We start from the raw sequence: 20,845 nt of genomic DNA, 5'->3' as shown, positions 1-20,845 counted from the left end.
CTGTAGGAAGGCCAAGACGAAGATGGAGTGACAACGTTGAGATGGACCTAAAGGAAATCGTTAGGGATGGAAAAGAGTATATAGATCTTGCTCAGGATAGGGACAGATGGAAGGCCTGTATTGCTGCAGCCATGAACCTTCGGGTTTAAGAAGGCTAAAAAGTTAGTTAGTTTAGTTACTCCCGTGCAAAAATTCATTCATTGTAATAAATAAAAAAATGCTGACTCCTGAGAAATAGGGGCTGGTGCCTGAATTATTTTTAGTTTTGTCTATCTCTCCATTCAGCAACATGACAATGGCTTTCCAAATAGTATAGCTAAATAACTTGTATGACTTCAAATCCTTGGAAAATGTCCAATGGTAACACTGTTAAGCCTTGTTTCCATGTTAATAAAACATTAAAATGCTGACCAAGGTAAACTTTTATAGTATAAAAATATACTTAAAAACGTAAAGTTTCCACCCTCTAGCAGGGTCTTCTTCAGATGAAACTTCACAACAAATTGTGGTGAAACTTCAACACAAATTGTTGTGAAGTTTCATCTGAAGAAGACCTGCTAGAGGGTGGAAATGTTACGTTTTTAATTATATTTTTATACTATAAAAGTTTACCTTGGTCAGCATTTTAATGTTTTATTCAAATCCTGTGTCATCATTCATCTTCATTGTTAGGATTAATGAAGAGATAGAAAAGCAATACAGACAAGTAAACATAAGGAAGTGACTAAGGTCTAGTTTGTTCTAAGTACAGATAGGCTAATTGGTATCTGACCCACTTGCGCATCTTCACTGATGACACCCTAGGACCCTTGTTTGTGTGTTTGTTTGTTTTCCTGGATAAGTAAATTTATCGTTAATTTTAATACCAGGAATGTTAAGAATTGCAAAATTTTTCAACTGAATTGATGTTAAAGTCCACTTTACACACAAATAGGCTAATCAAGATTGGAACCCCTTGATGATGATACAACTATGGCATTGGAGAGGCCCAAAATGTCATGGTTATTAAGTACCTGTTTCTATAATATGACACTATGGACAGAATTTTAACATCAAGCAATAATATTACAAGACGTAAGCAAATAAATATTTTATTCCATCAATCCAAAAAATTTCCCATAAAAATTTTATATCACAGATATTGCAATAATATAAACACTTATTACACAAACCATTTTTGTATTGACACTATAATCAATATTTTAAAAAAAAGGTAAATTCAATGTCAAATCACACACATTGAGAAAATTCTTAATCTGCATTACATTTTCAAGCATGGCCATTGGAGGGTTAATTATGTAAATTTCAATCAACTTTGCAAGAGTCAACTTCAATTCCCTTTTCTGGAGAATGATAGTGAAACACATTTACAGTGGGGCTTTTTGTATTCAAATTATTAACATCAAAGGTAAGACTACCAGATCTACAAAGTGTGTGACTTTGACATGGGAATGCATAGTTCACAAAATATAATTGTTCAACTCTTGCCATCAGGCACTTGTTGCAATGAATATACACAAACAATCTTCAAATGGTAAAATGCACATTTACAGTAAATGAGTGTCTAAGTTACAAAATGGTTCATAAAAATTCATACATGAAGACTGTAGATGCTCAATCAGTACAAAAGTTTAAAGAACATAAAAAAACAAAGTAAGTATTATGATACAGTTTGTTACTTAAAAGAACTAATGCTCATGTGATCATGATTATTTTTAATATACAATAAATCATTTCTGGCTGCAATTAACATTAAATCAATTGCATTAATTTCTATGCATATGGCACATACACATGCTTGTTTTTAAAAACAAAATAAGATTCTAAAATTTGTTTTCATTAATGTCATTAAACTCACATAGGCTAATCTGAGACCGGTACAGCTCAACGTCAACTATCACTGCAATTTCACAATTATGTAGGCAAGGCATTAAATAATATTGTAGGTCTTAGAAATACACATGCACACGAACATTAGTGCACTTTTTATACACCTGCATGTGTGAGGATTTACAGTCTTCATGGAGAAAAGGCACTTAACAGTTTAGGACACACAGTTGGTCTACATTAGTACAGACTTCTTTTAGCAGTTCATCATACAGTAAACAATAAAAACAATATGCTTACTGCTTTGACAAGTTACCTACATTTGATTAATAAGTGATGTTAAGCATGCAGTTGTCTTTGATACATTCCATAGAAAATAAAAGCAACATCTTAATAAAGAAACATTTAAATATTAATGGCTTTATATCTGATAATCTCATTTTGTGAATAAATGAAGTGTCATGTGTGGTTTGAAAACTGCTGACTAATGGAAACAAAGTACTACTACAACTTGGAACCCAAGTTATAAATAATTAACACAGGTACATTCTACACACATTAACCTTTCTCTAGACAAAGAAGTTTGTTCTATTTGTTTACACATGGGTCTTAAAAAAGTCACTGTAAAATTAACGATCCAAAATACAAGTATTTTTTTCAAACTGCTGTTCTTGGGTCATGTTAAGCCAGTGTTTGCTTCCAAAAGTTTTGAGTGCGTGGAAGTAAATGCAGACTTACCTGGCAGGTGGCCCAAGAAACCGATTTGAATCACATCATTAGGAAAGTTACAATTCCTATTAATATTCTTGTAGTTTTCACTTATTACCAGCATTATATGCAAAGAGGTCCATTTTAAGTGCATACTGATGCCCAGTAGTATGCTTGCAACGTCCATTACTGCTAGGGTCAATGACATATTGTGTTTTATTTTATCACCTACTGAACCATTCTATTTTCTTAGAAACCTGTAACCACTGGAGAGAGAGAGAGAGAGAGAGAGAGAGAAACTCCACCAATCTGCCCTTGGACTTTCCAATGGTGCATGAAACTACTAGGTGGAAGAGATAGTAACCTATGTTTATGTTTTGAACAATTTATTTTTTATTATATTTTCCACAAGTCCTATTCAGTTTAGGAGTACCTGAGAATAATTACATGGGCAGATGTAATGTGATCATTTTCATAAACTGTATTCCACAGTTGACGGGAGCCAGATACAGGAGATAAAAGGAGAGTTAGTTTCCTTTGCAGATCTTAGGAATTGCAGGAAATGTTGTCTTCCACTAGAAATGAGTCAAAGTTAATTTTTGTCATTTTTAGTTTTTTTATTCCTTAATTTCTTTGGAGCTGTTGGTTCTTGCAGTAACATTTCTAGATATATGCTTATCTGGCATCTTTTTGTCTAAAAGCAATGGCATGCTCCTAGTCCAAAAAGTGGAGTCTCCTACAGGCCAGAAACAGTTTCCACCATTCAGTAGTCTGCAGACTGTTGTTGCCGAACATAGCGACCGACTGTGCTGCTGCACAAGCCCATCAAAAGAGCAAGTAAATGATGAATTATTCAAGTCCTTGGAGGTCAAATTGTTTTCCATTCACCATTTGAAATGCCTGTTCCTGTCCCTTCCCACCACTGTGAATGTCACAATAAAGTATTCAAAGTTCCCTTGTAAAGGAAACAACGAGCTCTGTCTAGCAAAGAACAAAGGACATGCTGACTCCAGCACGTGACAGCTGCCACAACATTATAATAAAACACAAGTGACAGGATAAACCAATTTCCGGCAGGGATCTTATGTTGAGCAATTAGCTGTATCTTCTTTTACATCCCTAATACCTACCTGTATATTGTTGCTGGTTAGTAATTATAAGAAAAAGCAGGTAAGATATTAGTGGCATATTGCAGATAGGGTGTTCTCATTGGATTGGAATGACGAACTTAGAATGTCATAACTTTCCTCATCAATAGAAAGGTGACAATTTTGAAACTGGATATGCATTGACAGGCAATGGAATTTGTATACCTAAGCAGCCAAATGGATCTGAGAAAATCAGAATGGAAAGTGGGAGTTGGTTTTGATTTAAAGTGTCTACAGCTCGCATCTAACTGCTGTAGATACTGCATGTATGTACCTGGAGGTCACATGGTCATCTTGATATTCTGTAGCTGAGCTGGTTCTATACTTAATCCTCTTTCATGTACCTTTTATGTCCTCTACAACAGTCCCATTACAAGAGCACAGACAGCAGAGAACAATGACTATTACTACTGCGCATTGGAAAATATGATTCGCCCTGATGAATCCATTTCCTTATCTAGTCACTCAAACCATAGTCATATATTTACCATCAAAGGAGGAAGCATTAGAAATATCACAAAACATAATAGTAAAAATGTTCGTTTGGCAAATACACATACTGGTGCACATATACACATTACATCGTCTCATGTCATTTTGCTAATAAGTTCCTAACCATGGTAAATTACATATTCTTACTTGGCTTTAAATCATGATGCAAACATCACAATCCAAACAGCATGAGAATATAAAAACTTATAAATATTTCAGGATATCACATCTCCATTGTCAAGCTTAAAAAGAAACGAAAGGAATAAGGAGTGTTCTGCATCTAATGATTCACAGAAGGCCAATAATAGCAACATGTCTTAATTGCTTTTTTTTTTTCACCTGACTGTGAAAGTTCAGCAAAACCTGATAAAATTGGTATCATTTCTTTCATACATGTATAATTAAACCATATTTATTAACAGTAATATCACAAAATTAAGTATTATTACTATTATCTCTGAATAATTCCCTGGCATACCTTATAAAAGACGAAACTTGCAGAATAAAAATTTACCCTGTCATGTCTTCAATAAGTAATAAATACAATATTTGTAACTCACAGACTCCTTGAAAAACATTTGATACCACTTTTTGTTGCATGGAATGTAGTGTCTGCTTTGATGTCATTTTCATGAATTATCTTCTGAGGAGCTTGATGGCACGGTATTTGGTTCCCCTGAAGGCTCGGAAGCACTACAGTTTGTGCCTGTAAATTGGCGCAAATGAATCTAGTAACAAGATATGAAAGATCTATTAGTATGTTTGTGCTATGATTAAATGCATCATTTGCAAGACTACCATTTTTCAATTTTTTCCCCCAGGTAGAATGAGTACTTGACACTGAATCCACAGTTACAAATAAATAAGGAATAAAGGAAAGAAATAAAGGAGGATTTAATGGCTCTGATCTGTTTAATAGATGTTTAAAGTTAATTTTATATAAAATTTATATTTATACAAAATTGAATGTTCAAAATAGGGGCCATTGATCCACTGTACCCCCTTTGAGAATGATGTTGAATTTTTTTTTTTAAAAAAAAGCAGCAGATTTGGATGTTTTATGTATTATAAAATTGGTTCCAGTGCACGGAAAACACAAATAATTGAGATATTTGATCACAAAGTATGACCTGCCTTAAGAAAAAATCTGCCATTTGGGAGTACTTTCGCTACTTTTTATTAGTAAAATCCATTTGCATGCGCACTTAAATAGTGAAAGAACACATCGAAAATAACTATCAGTCTCAATCCTAACCTAACAACATAAAATTATAGCTGATTTTGTGGAATGCCATGTTGGGTGTTATATTCACTTGCACAAAGCATTTGGGCTGTTCTGCTTCACGGTAAATTAAGACACTAAAGTAACAGACATAATTTACTTAATAAAAAACACATTTCCATGGGCTAAAAAGTTTATGAACACCAAAAATCTTCATAAATCACGCAAAATATTTGACTTTCTTGGGGAGGGGAGGAGGATACAGAGGGTCAAGGGTACCCAAAATAGCTGTGAAAACTGTTTATGATTTGGTAGATAAATATAGATTACCTAATTTCTTTTAAGTGGACCATAATTTATTATAATTTTCATGCTAAATTTACCCTTGCACTTCCCTCATTCAAAATTTTGGAAAAATATAGATTAACAAATATTTAATGCCTGAAATTCAAAAGACACCAGCTATGGTTTCCTTCATCAGGCCCAAAGAGTGAATGAGGGAGAAATCTAAGCTGCTTGTTGTTCAATGGAAGCCAAAGTACAGCTGGACCATGATAAGAATATTCCTGTGGTGCTGTAGTCAAATTTTCGATCATAACCAAGCAGAGAGAGAAGAGGCGATGCAATCAGCTGCTTGCATTGTTCCCATGTTACTGTACTGACAAATTTTGCGGCACTACCAAAAGGCACAAGACAAGGGAAAGTGCGGGAAAAAATTACTTCACATAAGTTTGTTGTCAGGAGCATTCTTATCTTGGTTAAACTGTACTCTAGAAACATGTTACACAAAGGTAAGAGAAAGGCTGACAAACTGACCATTGAAAAAATAGCAAAACTGTTTTCTTTGAAAATTTCAAGTTGAAGTGTGAGTGCTTAACTGCTGCTTGGGGGTTACATATTTATTAATAATGTTTTTAAAATAATCTCCTTTCACTTAATTCTTCTTTGGTAGGAAGGCATTTCAGTGTCATCATTGTCCTGGCAGGACATATAATGAACAAGCCCAAAAAATTCATTGTTTTTATTTGAGTCCACTTTATGCTAAAATAGACTAATCACACCTGGATCTACAGTTTAAAGTGGGATCTGATCCACCATGTGCCTCCACCAGGTATTATACCTGGGACCCCTTTGATTACAAGGGGGACAATGTTACCATTATGCCATTGGGGATCACGGCAATAACAATTTGAAATGTTTAATAATTTATTTTGCAGTGACTGAAAAATATATTTGTCAATAAAAAATAAAATGTATCATGATTTTTTAATAGTGTTCGGAATTTTACAAAGCACAACACTGAACTTGGGCACATAACACTAGTCCTTTTACAGTTTTTGCAACTATTGATGTGAGCATGCTGTTGTGCCTAACCAATTCCAGCAGTTTCCTGGCCTGGGTATGTTTTCATGCCATGATACATGTACTTGTTCTCAGTGTTCCTACTGCCCAGTTAATGGACATGCAAGTACATCTTCACTTTGTGAAAAGGAATCAGTCTGCTTGACCTCACAACTACCGTTTCGTCAGCTGGTAGATTGAGAGGAAGGGAGGTCAAGCCGATGTACTCCCTGACACAAAGTCAAGATTTTGTACTCGCACGTCCTGTAACTGTTCAGTAGGAACACTGAAAACAAGCACATGTGTCACGGAATGAAAACACACCCACACCAGGGAAAGAGTTACCAATATTATTAAAGATTTTCCCACCTGTAGGTGAAGGTTCACTTCATCGCTCCGACTCAGATACGGAAAGTTCCCTCCTGACTTCAAATGAGCTAACTTTGCTTCTGGGTAGCACTTGTACATCTCTTCCCTGACCTCATTTGAGAGAGCATATTCATCGAAAACATCTATGATTGTAATAGGTGTACCAGACAGTTTTTGTGGTTCTACATAGCAGTTGACACAATTCATTGTCAACCTTGAAGCTAACTGCTGTTGCGATAAAGTCTCCAGCTGGGCGGAAAAGGGAAATGTGGTTATGAATATGCACAAAGTAATTCAATTAAAATACTCCCATTTTTTATAAGTATATATTTAAGTTTTGTAGCTGAAGATAAAACACCAACCAAGGAAAAAGACAACCTGCCATGAATTAATTTCTTCGTTAGCACATGATATATATTTGTATTAGAACAAATCTGAGTTGTTACAAATAACAGGTTGGCATTTCATGCCACATGTTCACAACATATTAAAAATATATTTTATCTAAAAATAGAAGTTGACAACATGTACTATAATGACATGAACAAAACATCAGGTGTTTATATTCTTTAATCTTTATTAACTATTTTAACCATAATTAAGGTACTCATGAATTCCAACAAGGATGGTGGCAGTGGCTACTGAAATTAATATAATGTCAAACAGCTTCGCGGAAAATGTGAGTACCTTAATTACACGGTTACAGATATCAAAGTAGCCAATGCTGATAACCAATATTCTACTAATCTGACATAAAATTACAAATGTTCCATGAGGAACTAGAAAGGCTAACTGACTCCTTATTTAATGTATGTACCCAGGTAACAATACATTTTGCTTGTAAAGAGGAACTGTGTACAGTATTTAGGTATTTACTAAACAAAACTAGGGTATAAGAATCATACATCTACATTAGTTTTTTAAAAAATAAGAAAATGGCAGAATTTTACACTCAATCACAAGTTATTTAGAAAAGGTGAAATGGTGAAATTATCAGCAATTTTACCAATAAACCCATATGCCTATACTGGCTGATACAGATAGTGTGCCAATTAATCTGCCCCATCCCCGAAAATAAATTAAATTTTAATATAAACACTCAACTTACTCTTTCCACCATAAAATCTATTGAATCTGCTATCCGAGGATCAACTTTGTGAGATGTGAAGTTTCCCATTACCATCTTTTTAAGCATCAAGGATGGCAGCATCCAAAACCTGTCCAAAAAAATTAAATACAGGCCCTTTTTTTATTAAAAGGAGACAATGTTAATTTTGTTATGTCAGTTATCGAACAAACCTCATGAATCATGATCTGCAATTATATGTTAACATCAAATTTCATGACAATACGAAAATTTTGAATTATTTCCTCTGCCATGCACTGAAAGGTCACATGCATTCCAGTAATCCTAAAAGCATTGATGAATTTAGAACTAAAATCTAAGCTGCAATTGCCAATATTCCACAACAGCAGCTTCAGCTTAACAGTCCTCAACATGAAAACGACCAACATGCACCTCCACGTAGAAAAGCCACTTCTATGTACTCTAGGCAATGGTCTATGTGACCCTCTTGTGACTGTGTTTCCCAAATTTTAACACACAAGTTAGAGATGTACTTGCTAAACCCAAAACTATCACTCTTCATTTTGTTTGGACCATCTGTATAGAAATTATAAATATCGCATCATTTTTATCCATAACATTAAACAAAATAAACAACATCCAGAAACTAGAAATATATCCAGGTATAGTGGGACTATGGGCAAAATGACCTATGCAGAACCACGTCTCCCGTGCATCATACTCGCACGTGGAGGGGAGAGGTAGAGTGGAGCATACTTCCTTATGGCCCGAGTTGAATGGATGGAGGGGAAGGTGTACGAAGGCTTTCGGTCAAAGGTTTTCTTGTTTGTGGTCGCTCTATAACTAATTAATCTCTTTATATGTTGTCTAAGACTAAGACACTTCCAAATATTAATTAGTTACAGTACACTAAAAATTTGAATAAGATGTCTTAAACACTCGTCTTTCTCACAACCCAAGACCGACTGCCACTATGCCCGCCTATACTGTTTCGTATTTGAAAGTCGCCTTGTGTTTTTGTAACGACAAGAAATATATACTTCTGTGACATAGTTGTAGCTTGGTTATGTACAAATCAACTGTATTTTAAGAAAATTAGTACATATTACACTGAATTACGTACAAATAAGGTTCTATTAATATATTTTTAAATTACATTTTTCCGGGACCTACAGTAATTTAAGTATAAAACAGAATTACGCAGAACTAAGTTATGTATAAAGCAATCTCAACTGTGCATATGTAGAGAAACAATTTAAAGTATTGATTTCCTACATATTTGGCAAATAAAACTGAAGTTCCTATAAATTAAACAATGTATCAGGATCATGACTTTTAAGCATGCATTCAGATTTTACAGAGTACCAGTATTGTACGATATCTTAGTCTGAATAGTTACTTACACAGAAGCCGAATCATTGTAATCAAACACTGAAGTGTCCGTGAAAGTGTTGCATAACACAAGCGATGCAACTCGAGGACAGTGGACAGTATATTCACCAAACTTTTGAGCTAAAAATCCTCCTAAAATAGACAAATTATACATATGTAAACAAAATACAGGCAAATTTTGATTCTTTTTGTATATCATGTACATCTATGGAATGAAGTGCGAAAAGTGAACACAAATTAGTCTCAGCATTGCTTCAATATGGCAGTTCTTGTTAATCCTTTCTATCATGCTTAAATTTAATATTTTGCAACTCTATAGTGGTTACGACTAAACTTCGCATTTAAAAACTCACACAGAGGATATTCCTTTAAAATCTTACACATTTCAATAAGTACTATCATTCGATAATTATTTCACTGTGCCTGGTATTCAAAAGTAGGAAGATATATATAAAAAATACATTAAAAAATTAACGTTAAAAACTGTACTTACAGTACAGTTGAGCAGGAAAGGCCGTACCTGCAAGTTGTATATAGCGATATACACAGGTTTTTTTAGTTTTTAACATGAGAATAGGTTAATTGTGCAAGTCTTTAGTGAACAATGAGCTTTTTATATACGTCAGGGGCGGGGATATAATATCTTAAATGTATCCACACCAACCCTTATCCACAATCCTTTTATTACATATCGACGTGGTACTATGTTAAGCACCTAGTTTTTTTATACAAACCTGAAGAAGGGGATACTTAGTCTCTGAAACGTAGTTCTAAAGAAAGGAAAATAGGAACAACATACTCGCATACGTAAGTACAGTTTTTAACGTTAATTTTTTAACATCCTTTTTATATTCTGGAATTGTGAGTAATATGCACCAAACCTACAAAATGCTAAAAGTAGGAAGATGTAATTTTTACCTAATGAAGAGCCAAGAATATGAACTTTACGAAGTCCTAAATAGTCCAGAAGTCTTTTAAAACCAACACACCAATCTTTTACATTCCAGTATACAGGATTTTCTACCTGAAAGAATAAAAAAGGAACACATCACCTACAAGAAATAACAAATATGAGTCTTCCTGTACAATACAAGTAACTACAAATAATACTACTTATTATCTGTGAGGCACTATTACATTAAATTGCCTTTGGTTTAGTAAGAGGTTGTGTGCTTAGAGCTTATAAACACAACTACATCTTTTTCGTGAACAATATTTCTGAACTAAAGAAAATTAAATTATATGGATTTTAACATCTTAACATTAAAACGAGCAATTAACTGGAAAACAACCACAGTGCATAAAATAAAATACAGGAAAACCTAGCAGAAAGATCTGTCATCACAGTCTTGAATTTTCTGGTAGACCATGCAGCCAGTGGCATGGGGTTTTGTCTAGCTCCATGATCTCAATATTTCTATGGATTTTAACGTCTTAACATTAAAATGATCAATTAACTGAAAAACAACCACAGCGAATAAAAAAAAAATACAGGAAAACCTAGCAGAAAGATCTGTCATCACAGTCCTGAAGTTTCTGGTAGACCATGCAGCCTGTGGCATGGGGTTTTGTCTAGCTCCATGATCTCAATATTTTTGTTCCCCATTGCTGGCAATGAACACTGCATCACTGCACCTGGCTGACATACAGACTCCCATCGACAGCCTGGCACAAGGATCTACGAAGTTCCACCAGACAGACAACATGGTGTTCTCTTCGAAACTCCCACTTTACTTTAACTACTGCTTCAGCTTAATTCCCTGGAGGAAGCCATTGTTTTACCATATTAGGATAATAAAGAAACATTATTTGTTACAACTTTCTGTCAAAACGTGTTCTCATAATGGTTTTGTGGCAATTCTTTACATACTGCTGAACTTGCCTGGGACCAACTATTGAGGTCACTTGCAGAGGCGTCGCGTGAAGGAGGTTCACGGAGCACACGAACCCCTAACCGAAAACGGAAAATTTTCAATTTGTTTTCTTTATGCACAATAAAACACTACATTTCAATATGTTTATTTTACAAAGCAGCTTTTTTTGTTCATAAAGTCTTCACAATGTTTCAAATTTCCCAATTTTCCCCGACTGTTGACAAGAAAAGCTCACGAGCTTAGGCAGCGAGAGCCCAGGGCACATCTGGCACTATGAATTCCCTCTGCTGTTGTACCTCTACCGGAGCAGAGAGAAACCAAAGGGAAAAACTGGAGATCGGAGCACGTGCACCTTCCGAAAGAACACTGTCAACAGATGGCAGCAACTGTTCAGAGAATGCCGATAAGGGCGGAGGGATGAGGTATTTTATTTTTTGTTTCGTTTAGCTTCTGTATTGGGGCAAAGTAAGCAGTAGTTAAGATATAATGCAAGCACTGTTGGCATTGTTATAGTAATTCCTAAGATCTTCGATGTTTTAGCCTAATATCTTTAACTTTCAAATACATTTCATCAAAAATGAAGGATGCAAACCTTCTCAACAACTCCATTAAAAATAGTTGTCACGCACCCAAAACCTTGCATGCTGAAGGTTTCAAGTTCTAAAACACTATATCACCAAAATGAGCCGATTTACACTTGCATCGTTAGTTCAAATGTGTTACGTAAACCTTTTGATAATGGACATGAGTCAAAACGAAAGAAGACCAAGACACTGTTAGCATAAAATAATGTTTATCTTGATACACATGTAAAATGAGTTGCCAAATAATTACCAGTTACATATTTTAGAAAAGAATATCGCGAGTTGCAATTCTTATCATGAAATTTGAGCATTGCCGTAGACTTACGAATGAAATATAGGGAAGCTGCTGTGAAATTACAAATAGCTATTTAAAAAAAAATCACATATTCGACGGTATCATGATTAGCTAAAATGAGAGTGTGGCTTATTTCTTAGGAGAAAGAAAAGGAATTTCCAAAATTAAAATAAAGAGAAAAGTAATTTTTTATTGGTTTGGTTTACTTTACTTCACTTATCTGCTACTTTTGGCTAACCGCCAAGATGCAGATGAGTAACGACATAATGATACTGATGAAGCGACATTGACAAAGAACATCCATGCCCTGGCCGGGATTCGAATCTTGGACCCCTAGTGTTGTAGGATGCTGTGATAACCACTCTGCCATGGAGTTCGGCGAGGAGAAAAGTAAGGAATTTCAATAATTCAAACTTGAAAAATAATTTTGGCATTGTTTAACTTGGTAATTTTTCCTTGTGATTTTGAGGGAGTCTTCATGGCTGACAGGGGCAGGAGGGAGTGTTAAGCGGACATGATAATTTGCAATAAATTAATTGGCCTGTATTTTGTAAATGTATTTTCGCTAAGTACTCTGGCAGAGTGTATACACAATGCGCTACAAATACAAGGTCCCAGGTTCGCATCCTCGATTAAACACACGCTGTTATTTTCGTACTTTTAAGTTGCTTTTCTTTGACATTTGGCAAAGGCACTAGAAGAAAAAAAAAAGGAATTTTATCTTCGATCCTTGGCTAAAATTTCGACTTTTGTATCTCGATTAACCAATGCCACTTAGGTTCACTGTTCTCTTCTCTGCGATGGTGATCAACATTTGATTTCTCTTTGTGGTCTCCCCTCGGTCTGGGGAAGGAGGGTGTAAATTTCCTGATTTTAGGCTGGCTGTGAACACCCAAGGATTTACTCCACGCGATGCCACTGGTCACTTGGCCTCCTCTGCTAATTGTTGAGTGCCAGTTCTAGGGTACTTTATAACAGTGTGCAGCAGGATGTTGGTATTTGTGGTTATCTGCTTGCCAACAAGATTTGTATCCTGAGACCACTGACACACTGCTGAGAATTTTTGCTTATCCCTTCTAATATATTTTTTTTGCATTACTATTGGTGTTTTGTCTGCTTTGCTTGAAATAAAATGGGAAACCAGCATAAATAAATGTTAATTATCTTTCTTAAACTTATCCACATCAACAAAAAACTCATAATAGTCCATCCTTAGTAAAGAGGTGACTTACAGCAATAACTCGCATTCCTTTAGCATTAAGTCCAAGAATCTGCCTGAAGTACACATCTGCAGTTCCACTAACAGGTGGCAAACAAATCAATGGACTTGTTGTAGTTTTAGGACCAGAATCATAAATCTTCCATACCTAGAATTGAAAATTGTTTTAAAATATTACAAAAATTTATAATTCTGGATCTAAAAAATGCATTGTAATGTTTAAGTAAAGTATGGACACTTTGCAATCTTATCAATCGAACTTCTATGATTCAGATGTACAGGCTCTTAGGTATCAGTTTCATACATCGGAGACACATTTCTTCATTTTTACAGAAGAAACTACTTACGGAAATGAGTTTCTCTAAGGTTTGCAACGTTCGTTGAGTTATATTCTTTCATTGCGGAATCTATTTGACCGGGAAATCATGTATTTTTCAAGAGAAATATCTCACCGACGCACAATTCCCATTGTTTTCCCTACGTGAACAGGATGCTGCGTATCTTTGATGACATAAACCCCTGTCAGTGTTTCCAACTCCCCTTTTATTTAACTATGCTTGCCAAACCTAACCTTATTGGAATGGTTCGTGGGGCTATCCGTCAGCTACCCGTGCATAATGTACAATTTGCACATGTGACGAACACGATAGTAGGTATTTTTCGGTGATGAAGGTTGGAAACACTGCATATCCAGAACAGTAGTCAAGTTTTGCCCACCATATTGTGTGTTAAGGAAGCGAAAAAAGGAATAACAAAAATTACTCCCTATGTGAAAAATTGTGTTTGTTTTCACGTAAAAAGCATAATGGCACCTTGAACTATGTTCCGCAATATGCAATTGGTAAGTACGAACCATGCGAAACACAAAATATCCGATTTTAATGTGTCTCCGAACTATGAAACTGGGGCATGAGTTTACAATACCGGACCACTCTCCAATTTCTATAAAATTTCGTCTACTTACTAATGTCAGTGTCCTGATGTATCTGTAGTCCATATTTGGCAGTCACTTGTTAAAATTGTACATTTACGTGTAGAACTTGTAAAATAACCTTGCGATTTACCACAGTCATTGTCCATACACAGCAATTCGGAACCATCTTTCATTCGCGATTCATTAATGGTCTTCCTTTATGCACAACAATCTTGCTACCTTGAATATTTACGTCAGATGAGGAATGCCTACGCGGTTAGGTTAGGTTCCATTAGCATAAATACAAAGAAAAATTAATATTGTGGCTAAGAGAACTATACCTTGTCTTGCCTAACATGAAAAAGATTTCTCTCGTGATGTCAGAACACTATGTTGCTAAAGTGTTGTGCGATAAGTGACACCCATTCAGGGAAAATGGGTGTTCCGTGGAGCTACTGTTCTAATGGTAGGGTTACGTTACGTTGAAAACATAGTTTACTTCGTTTTTTTCCTCGATTTCCATACTCGACCGCCAATTATTACATGCAGATTCGTGATTAGGAGTTCACAATTAGTGAGTAGGCAAAATTTCATGAAATTGGAGAGTGGTCCGGTATTGTAAACTCGTTGCTAAACTGGTATCGGCTCTTACAGCACCATGTACACAAGAGCAATAATGACCCAAGCCTACAGCAGTGTTCATTTAAATCACACACCTTCAAGTGAAATGAATATTAATAAACTGTACAATACCTTGGATGGATCTGTATCAACAGCAACTCTTCGCAGTGGAATGCTGCTTCTGAAACTAATATACTCATTGGATTGCGACAATTCACTTGTGAAGCTCATTTTCTTCCAATTCCCATTCTGAAAAAAAGAATAAAATATCATACAATGCAACATATAAGCACAGTACACTGCACAATTATCATTATCAGAAAATCTACCAGAGACCACTGCAGTAACCCTGACAAACGATTAGGTCCGACTTTCGATTGCTGGAAGTTAACGCCAATAAATTTTGTGTTCTTAATTTATTTTTTTGTATAGAGTAAACTAGTTCAAGTTTAATTGTCTTGCACATTCGTCAGCCTCACAACAAAGCAAGAAATAAAACTAATACCTGCGTGTGACAGCTTTCAAAGAGGATTATATTTTATTTTTACAGAGCTTTCAAAGAGGATTATATTTTATTTTTACAACTTAAATTTAAATTTTTAAAAAGAAAAATATGACCTATTTCACAATTTGTCAAGTAGTTTATTTTCTACGGATGAATTGCCTAGATTTTGGGGACTGGCACGGAGAATTTAACTAAAGTAAATGTTACATGTAAAAGTAGATGTATAAATATACCAACTGTTCGAGAAGAATGCTTCGTTGGCACATCAACTTGCGTGTCATTAGACGTTCGCCATATTATTTGTTTACTCACGTGATTTTTACTTCATCTTCTGCATCCAGTTGTCATCAATGAGTAATTCTACAAATTGAACGGGTTGGCGTTTTTTTACCTTATACACAGGAAGGCTAATCGGGACTTGACCTACAGTTTAAAGTGGGACCCGAACAACTTCTGGCCCCCACCGGGTATCGAACCCGGGACTGTGCTCGAGACAGGCCCGTACCCAGGGGGGAAAGGGGGTCATGTTCACCCTGCCATGAAATATTTTGATGCAAACTTACAAAAATATCACGGATAATTTTAAGATTGTGCAAGGATTTAGATTTTCTTCTTGGGTTGTCTCTGGAGAGAGGCAGACTCCAGAAGTCTGCTGTCTACTGTATTTAGTAATTTTAGTTTTATAACCATTTATGCGAAGCTACTAAATGTTAAAATTTGGTCGGGACAGTTCATCATATTTACTCCCTGTTTTGACTTTTTCGCACTGCAGTCTTGATGAGAAAATGTCCTCTTTTTGTGTTTAATTCACATTCAGACATGTTCTTCATTATAAGGATAATTCCATAGCGTTGGTGGTCGCATTCAGGGTACGAATTCCCATGGCGGGATGGGGATCTCCCACCAACGATATTGTTCTATTAAATTTGTCCCTTATTAAAATTTTCCGAGGGCAAGAGTTTGTGTTATAACAACGAAGATAACCAATTAGTTTGGACTTCAAACATGCTTTACTAAGAAAAACATCATAAACACATACAAACAATAACAAAGAATGATGTCAGCCTCTGTGCGAATGTTGCATACATCTCTTGTTCAGTCTCTCTCTTTAGGAATGGTAACAACATGGGGTAAAAACGAACTTCTACAGTCATAGATAAGATTTTAAAATTATATCAAATTGGACTAGTAAGAAATGAAGCCGTAGCTGCGAAGGTCATTGTCACCCTAGGCCCCTGGAACATAGAAATTAGACAGACCTGTCATTTCTCCTCCATTTCTCACCTCCTCAGGCCCGTAGCCAGGATTGCTTACAAGGGGGGGCAAAGTCAATCCTAGAGGGGGCAAATTTTTAATATATTGTGTTGGATTGGCAGATATAGCAGGGTACTGAGGGGCGCTTGCCCCCCTCCTCCAAACGTGATAAGTAACAGCATAGACTAGTTAGGTTAGGTTAGGTTAGGTTAGGTTCTAACTATTCTATGGTAACAGGAAAGGGATGATATCTTGAAAATCCAACGAACAAAAAAAGTTCGAGCAACATCAAATAACAATATTTCGATAATGACCTTTCGGACTAACAAAGAATACAAAGATGAAGTTTAACATATATATGCTAATTGGGATTTTATCTACTTTATATTTACATGTCAATAATGTTAATAGACGATTAATATGTAACTTTGGGCTTCTCTGCGGAACTGATTAAGGAAGTCCTTTATAAATTGTGCTTCATAATGCACTATAATTTCCAGTATGCAATATTTTTACACACAAAGGAATCTAAAGAGAATCCAACACCACCATTATGTTGTGTTATGCAAGAAAAATCGAATTAATTAAATAATAATGGTTACATGTTATCTACACTTTGATGAATTGTGTAAAAATTTGTATAATTTTTTGTAGGCCTACTTGCTAAAACATGGCTCCTATTTGCTTCAAAGGGGAGAGACTAGCATCACTACAGACAATGTTTGCCTACTGGTTACGTTAACCATTTTGCAAAATATTGTGTCATTGAAATACATGTGTTTGACACCCGACAAACAAATAAGAATCCTTTGATTGATCAATGACTTCTTGGATTACAGGGTCATCATTCATATTTCATATCAAGTTTTATAGAGGGAAATGTTGTATCCTCTTTACGTTATGAAAAAATACCTTCCTTAATGATTACGGTACGAAACCAAATGATCTAAGGGGCATCCTTCGCCTTACCCCATTTCCGAAAAAGCGAGGTCTCTGGGCCACTTATCGCCACCACTTTTTGAGCAGAAGCGTACAAACCCAAAATATCAGGGTTTTTTATGCTGATACTGATTTCTGCCAGTCACAGAATGGCTTAAGATATATGAACAAAATTAGGAGAATCAACTCCATAGCAGAAGAGTTGACATAATTATTTGTCAAAAAAATTAGGTTGTGCATGAGGTACTTTAACAGACAACGTCTGCTACAGACACAATGTAATATTATAAATACAAGAAAATAAATAGAAAATAATTTGAGAGATTTTCAATTGTATTTATTTCACTGCAGATTTTTTCTACTTGTCATTTTCTTGAACCTATATTCATAGGGTGCCGCCTGATAACATCGAAAATTTTCACAGTGTGTACAGGACATCAAGGAAGGCAACTTTTATCAATGACTATTTACTCATCTAATTCTTCTTTCGATGTTACAAGCAATCGAAATATAGCATCTTATGACCTTAATGTATGCAATCCCATTGTAAGCTTCGCAGTTGCAAATGTAATTTGTAATTTATTTTTACTTCCGTTTAAAATTCTTGAGAGCAATATATATAACATGCTATGCAAACAGTCAGGGTTAAAACTTAACTTTCCCTTTATAAAATGGATATCATGACACACACCTATGTTGCTTATCAAATTTAATGCGTTTGCATAGAGAAATGATTCATAAGATTTGAAATTCACATTTATATTTCATAAGATGCTTACTGTAACCTGTCTCACACTACAAATTTTATCGCTTTCTAAACGAAATAATAAATGTGAAAAACTATCACATTTTCATCGTGTTTGATAATAATTTGAGCCAGTAAGCTGTCCTACATCTTCCACTAGCCGACCTCCATGGTGGGATGGTTACATAACACACAAAACATCGGTAACATTTTGACTGACTTCCGGTGGCATGAGACCCAACCTGATGATATTTTAAAAGCAGCACAAAAACTAAATAATTCAAAATCGGAAGACTTTTATGGAATGTCGAACTTTATTTTTAAAAGAATCATTGATATTCTACAGTACCCACTTTGCATTCTCATAAACTGGATGATGTATTGTGGGCACTTTCCTTCCTGCCTCAAGCTCTCGGTTGTCATACCCGTGTATAAAAAGGGTGATAAATCGAGCCCCGACAATTACCGTCCTATATCACTTGTTCCCATTGTCTCAAAAATTATAGAACACTGTTTATATAATCAACTCGATAGCTATCTCACAAATAATAATTTATATACAAGTGCACAATATGGTTTCAGAGCCCATCTATCCACTGTGAAAGCGAATGAAACCATTGTTTCCACAGTGTTAGATGCATTTGAATCCAAACTTTCTGTAAGTGCAACACTTATCGACCTGAGTAAAGCCTTTGACTCTGTTTCCCATCAAATATTAATAAAAAAATTACACTTCTATGGCATCAAAGAAACTGAACTTGCTCTAATAAAATCCTACTTATCAAATAGACAACAAATGGTCACTGTAGACAACATAAAATCAGAATTCTTAAATATAAAAAATGGAGTTCCACAAGGTTCTGTCCTCGGCCCATTGTTGTTCAATATTTATATAAATGACTTACCTAATATTATTCCTCATAAGACTGTTTTATATGCAGATGATACCACATTCCTTACGGTGGGCAGTGACAAATTTACAGTTGAGAAGTTTGATAAGGAAATAGAGGAAAGGTCCACTTTTTGGTTTGAAACAAATCAACTTACAATTAATGAAAATAAAACAGAGAAAATATTTTTTACATTAGGAAATGGCCATGAATTGACTTCTGTAAAACTTCTTGGTTTACACTTAGACTCCAAATTATCTTGGGAGTCGCAAACAAATCACCTATGTTCCAAACTTGCCAGGGTGGTATTTCTACTTAAAAAGCTTAGAACATGCATTAGCAAGGACTTGTTGCTGCAATCATATTATGCATATTTTCATAGCCTTCTGACTTATGGAATTCTCTTGTGGGGAAACTCATCTGGTGCTGGGGATGTATTTATCTGGCAGAAAAAAGCTTTACGAAGCATGGCAGGAGTCTTTGATCAGTCTGTTTCCTGTAAAAATCTCTTTAAAGAACTAAAGATAATGACTGTGCCAAGCTCATATATATTTACCTGTCTAGTGTATACAAAAGAAAATGTACATAATTATAACGCAAGACACACTGTGCACAGACACAATACAAGATTCTGTTACAAGCTCGACACACCATCAATCAGATTAAGTAAAACACAAAATAGTTACAAGTATTTAGGAATTAAGTTATACAACATGTTACCAGAAGCTGCTCACAGTGTCTCTCTTAAAAAATTTAAAAGTGTACTTCAATCCTGGTTAAAAGAAAAGGTCTTCTACAATCTAGAAGAATTCGAAATCCATCCCAAAAATGATTTAATATTCTAGAATGTATTGTATTGTTTATTTCCTGTTTTATGAATTATTGTTATGTATATTGCCACTGCCATATTTATATTATTTCATCGTCACTAATATTATAATTGTCTTATGTCTATGTACTCTTACTTTATATATGCATATACTCTCATATTAGTATCTATAACATATTGGAGTTCCATGTAATCCCTCTCTCTATATATAATTATATATTTACATATATACAATAACAAATATGTAACCAATAACTGACGACATCTATTGCATTGTACAATGTCTAACGATGAATAAATATATTGTATTGTATTGTACGAAGCCAGGGGTTCCAGGTTAGAGCCTGGGCATGAATGTTCTTTGTGAACAGAGGCGAAACCACAAATCTTTATATGGAGAGGGGTCAAGTACCAGAACAAACATGCCAATTATAATAATAGTAATATAGTGGTGGTAGTGGTAGTAACAATAATAGCATTAAAAGGACGTTATTATTGTCGTAAATCGTGCAAAAGGGGGTAGAAGTCGGTGCTAAAGCATTTGTGTTTGAACAAATGCTTTGAAATATTTTTCCAATACGTTCAATTTCA

General features: G+C 35.1%; 1 protein-coding gene across 2 annotated transcripts; it reads right to left on the bottom strand.

Moving 5' to 3' along the window:
- Positions 1-1,105: 1,105 nt before the first annotated feature.
- On the bottom strand, positions 1,106-15,896 carry LOC145994667 (maspardin-like). Of its 2 annotated transcripts, none has more exons than XM_083130795.1 (8): positions 15,835-15,896; positions 15,225-15,341; positions 13,572-13,706; positions 10,505-10,610; positions 9,598-9,718; positions 8,216-8,324; positions 7,108-7,356; positions 1,106-4,903 (listed from the first exon to the last, which is right to left on the bottom strand). In XM_083130795.1, the coding sequence occupies exons 2-8, from the start codon at positions 15,321-15,323 to the stop codon at positions 4,805-4,807; spliced, it is 918 nt and encodes a 305-aa protein (XP_082986921.1). In that variant the 5' UTR covers positions 15,324-15,341; positions 15,835-15,896; the 3' UTR covers positions 1,106-4,804. The 2 variants fall into 2 exon arrangements, with proteins under 2 accessions (XP_082986921.1, XP_082986920.1); XM_083130794.1 differs by having other exon boundaries at positions 15,831-15,884.
- Positions 15,897-20,845: the final 4,949 nt, after the last annotated feature.

The sequence above is a fragment of the Lepisma saccharinum genome, chromosome 11, assembly GCF_977018435.1.
Source record: "Lepisma saccharinum chromosome 11, izLepSacc3.1, whole genome shotgun sequence".
NCBI lineage: Eukaryota > Metazoa > Arthropoda > Insecta > Zygentoma > Lepismatidae > Lepisma > Lepisma saccharinum.
The sequence above is the reverse complement of the archived record's forward strand: the minus strand, read 5'-3'. Positions and strand labels throughout refer to the sequence as shown.

Bases quoted from the DNA above. Each gene is read 5' to 3' on its own strand.
- LOC145994667 (XM_083130794.1), bottom strand. From the start codon at position 15,878: ATGACACGCAAGTTGATGTGCCAACGAAGCATTCTTCTCGAACAGTTG. The intron at 9,719-10,504 runs GTAAAAATTACA...TGTCTATTTTAG, and splicing joins TATTCTTGGCTCTTCATTAG to GAGGATTTTTAGCTCAAAAG. The intron at 4,904-7,107 runs GTGGGAAAATCT...TCTTGTTACTAG, and splicing joins AAGTGAACCTTCACCTACAG to ATTCATTTGCGCCAATTTAC.